Genomic DNA, 3560 nt, shown 5'->3' on the forward strand with positions numbered 1-3560 from the left:
CCGGATGTCTCGTCCATTGCCAATCATTCACGCATCCGGGAGGCTCGGCGCCTGCGACTCCAAGAATGCTCAACACCGCACACCGCACGGCTTTGACGACGTTCGAATCAAACACAACCAGCCGGACTGCTCGGTGATCGCTTGCCACCACCTGCGAACGAAAACATTCGTTTCGAGAAGTGAACGTAAACTCCGAACGGAAGGAAAGAATGCCGAAAGAAAAATCAACGCCGAGGTCGAAGATGGAGACCTTCGTGAAAGTTTCCGGTTGTGAAGTACTCTCGACGGACGGTCGCGTTCTGTTCTGCAAAGTCGGCGAGAGAGAAATCTCGGCCGATAAGAAGTTCGCGGTTTCACAACACGTGAACGGAGTGAGACACAAATCGTTAGTGGAGAAGAAGAAGCAGCAGACAGACTCATCGAGCGTCTCTCAGATGGAATCGTTCCTATTGTAACAGAGTTCCAAGGGAACCTCAAGAAGGCGAGAGACGGGAGGGAAGACGAAGATCGAAAGATCGCGCGGACACATAGGCAAACCAGTAACAGGTGCGCATGCGGAAATCCTAAATTGTAAACTTGTACCTAGAGCCGGACGAGCCGGCGACCACGGTTCCAAGGATTGTTCTTGGATCGGGGTCGGCGGCGAACTCCGGAATCGACAGACCCTTCCGCATGTGTGACAAGGCGGCGAACCTTAAGATGCGTAACGAGGCGCGGTAGGAACTTTGGAATCGGCGCGCGAGAGAGCGGTGTTGTAGTGGGCCAATCGGAAACAATGCTAACGTTCCGGAAAGGGAGAGAGGGCAGGAGAATAAAACGAGTGTGGAGGCGGGAACCCGCCATTCCCGATCTTCGCGTGCAATCAGCTAACCGTGTCATCCTTGATTCACGTTTTCCAGCCCCCTAGAACCCTAGCCCCAAGACCCGAGGAGCCGCTGCCGCCGCTCCCCAGTCCAGTCAAAGAAAGAACCCAAGTGGAGCGCCCCGTAAGTCCCGTAGAACTGATCTTAGAGCTTCAGCCCATAATCGACCCCGGAGTCCACGTAGATTACCGTTACACTATTAGCTTCTGGGAAGCAATCGCAATTCCATCTCGACCTCTGTGATGCCTTCTTGTCAAGTGGCATACCGCTTTTCAAATTGGACCACGAAAAACTAAGATCGTTTTTCGGAAATACGTGAAACATCAGGTGCCGAGTTCATCCGCGTTGCGACAAAAACTATATCAGGAGCAAGTTGGACTCTATCAGAAGCCATGTCGCTGGGAATTCATATGGCTGTCTGTCGATGAAACGACGGATGCTACAGGTCGTTTTGTAGCCCATGTTGTCGTCGGGACTATGGAGACGACATTCAGCCGAAGTATTCTTCTGCACTGCGAAAGTCTAGAGACGACAAGCGGTATTACAATATCGCAGGTCTTCGTCAATTCCTTGACGCTCCTCTGGCTCCAGCAAATCCAGCACGACCGTGTGCTCTTGTTTGTGTCCGACGGCGCAGCCTACATGAAAAAAGCAGGCACGGCTCTCGAAGTGATGTTCCCGAAAATGCTGCATTTTACCTGCACCGCGCATGCATTGCATCGAGTGGCAGAAGAAGTGAGACTTCTGTTTCCGAAGGTAGACAAGCTCGTCTCGAATGGCAAGAAACTTTTTTTGAAGTCAGCTCCAAGGACAACAACTTTTCGCGAGAAGGCACCCGGGATACCTCTGCCGCCTCAACCAATCCTGACGCGATGGGGAACCTGGATTACCGCCGCTTTCTATTACGCCGAGAATTTCGAGGCTTTCGCGGTGGTTGTCCAGTCCATGGACGCGTCTGAGGCCGCGAGCATTGCGCTAGCTCAAGGATTGTTGAAGGACGAGTCCCTGAAACGAGATCTCGCTTTCATCAGAAGTCATTTCGGTCACCTACCACCTGGCATCGAGAAACTTGAAAAAAAGAGACTTCTCTAATCGAGAGCATTGGAACGTTTGAACGAGTTCTAGGCGCACTCGAAGATACGCCAGGCCAGATCGGGGACCGGCTCCGACAATAGTATAAATCGGTATTGAGTCGTAATCCAGACTACGGTAGTGTCAAGGCGATTGCGGATGTTTTAAGGGGGGATATCCCCGAAAGTTGTAACCTCGATTTTAGTCCTGGGGGAATTGCCGCCTTCAAATTCGCTCCGTTGACGTCTATTGACGTGGAGAGGAGTTTTTCTCAGTTGAAATACACCCTTGACGATCGTCGTCACAGTTTTACTTTCGAAAACCTACGGATGGTGCTAATTGTGTACTGTAATGCTTAAGCTAAATCATAACCTTGTATAAATCGTTCGAGCATATACCGCGCTTGAAAGAGCTTATTTTCTCATTTTTTGGTGCATATTTGCTTGCTTATTTCTCGTTTTTTCAGTGCTTGAAAGTCCGAGCTCTACTTATCACGACATCGAATCGAGGAGAGACAACTCGAGTAGCACCTTGCGATCGCCAGCCCCGAAGACGTCTTATTTCCGATTGCCCCTTCGGATAAGTCGGCTCGAATCAGTTGCGACTCTAGAGGTTACCACCGCCTTATATCATCACCCTAACCTCGAGGCCTCCTTGTCGAGAGTAGTCGCTCATCGATCGCATGGGGGAAGAAATCATCTGAAGCAAGGAGGTCTCCTTTCGGTCGTCCTGCCGGAGAATCCGTTACTTTCTGCGGGTCCGACTCAGCGCGCTCGGCAGATCAGATTACCGCTTGAGGTGACCCATGACTATGATACCTGAGGCATCAAGGTACCGCGAGCATATTAAATACGCATACGAAGGAACCGGCCGAGTACTTCTGCAATCTTCGCGACTAGGCTACCTGAACCTCTACCCTCGAACGATCCCGACTATGGGGGGCTGCCGGTTCCCATCATCATCACTAGAGCCCGGACCCTCATGCAAAATGCATAAGATGCATAGAAACGCATAAATCGGCGTTTTTTGGAATAAACGCATTTATGGTTGTTCGAAGCATAATTCTGCATAAAGCGTTACAATCGCTCTTAGCGCTCCCATAGGGACTTCTGACTCGTAAGGGGTCCTGGAAGAGCCATGCATGAGCTTTCGGCCAAACCTTGCTCTGGTCACTATCTGCTCAAACGTGTGGCGTGTGCACCACGCGTTTGTCGGTGACTGACGACGTCCAATGTCTCGTAAACAGAAGTTCAGCTGAGAGCGATTCGTTTACGAGCACTGTATTTGTGAAAAAGCCGAAAATCAAGGAATCTCACGGATCGAAGCTCCGGTCTTACGTGAAGCTTTCAGGAGAAGGAGTTCTGTCGACCGATAGACACGTCATCTTGTGCAAAGTGTGTGAGCGGGATGTTCCCGCCGAGCGAAAATCGCATGTTTCGCAGCATCTCAATGGAGCGAAGCATAAGTCGCTATTGAACAAGAAGGAGCAGTCAAGTTCAACCAGTCTGATGCAGATCGGTTCTTTCCTGGGAGTTTCCGGAAAGAAGTCGCAGTTTAAGCTCGACCTCTGCGAAGCCTTTGTTTCCGCCGGTATCCCATTCTGGAAATTAGAGAATTCGAAACTGA

The 3560-nt window shown here is 50.7% G+C and overlaps 1 protein-coding gene across 1 annotated transcript; it reads left to right on the top strand.

The window, feature by feature from the left end:
• Positions 1-1340: 1340 nt before the first annotated feature.
• Positions 1341-1955, top strand: LOC100907840 (uncharacterized). Its single transcript, XM_018638423.1, has one exon. The coding sequence runs from the start codon at positions 1341-1343 to the stop codon at positions 1953-1955; it is 615 nt and encodes a 204-aa protein (XP_018493939.1).
• The last annotated feature ends 1605 nt before the right edge of the window (positions 1956-3560 follow it).

The sequence above is a fragment of the Galendromus occidentalis genome, unplaced genomic scaffold (genome assembly GCF_000255335.2).
Source record: "Galendromus occidentalis unplaced genomic scaffold, Mocc_1.1 scf7180000076984, whole genome shotgun sequence".
Lineage (NCBI taxonomy): Eukaryota > Metazoa > Arthropoda > Arachnida > Mesostigmata > Phytoseiidae > Galendromus > Galendromus occidentalis.

What these genes read in the sequence shown, in the direction of transcription:
- LOC100907840 (XM_018638423.1), top strand. Translation starts at nt 1,341, where the DNA reads ATGGAGACGACATTCAGCCGAAGTATTCTTCTGCACTGCGAAAGTCTA.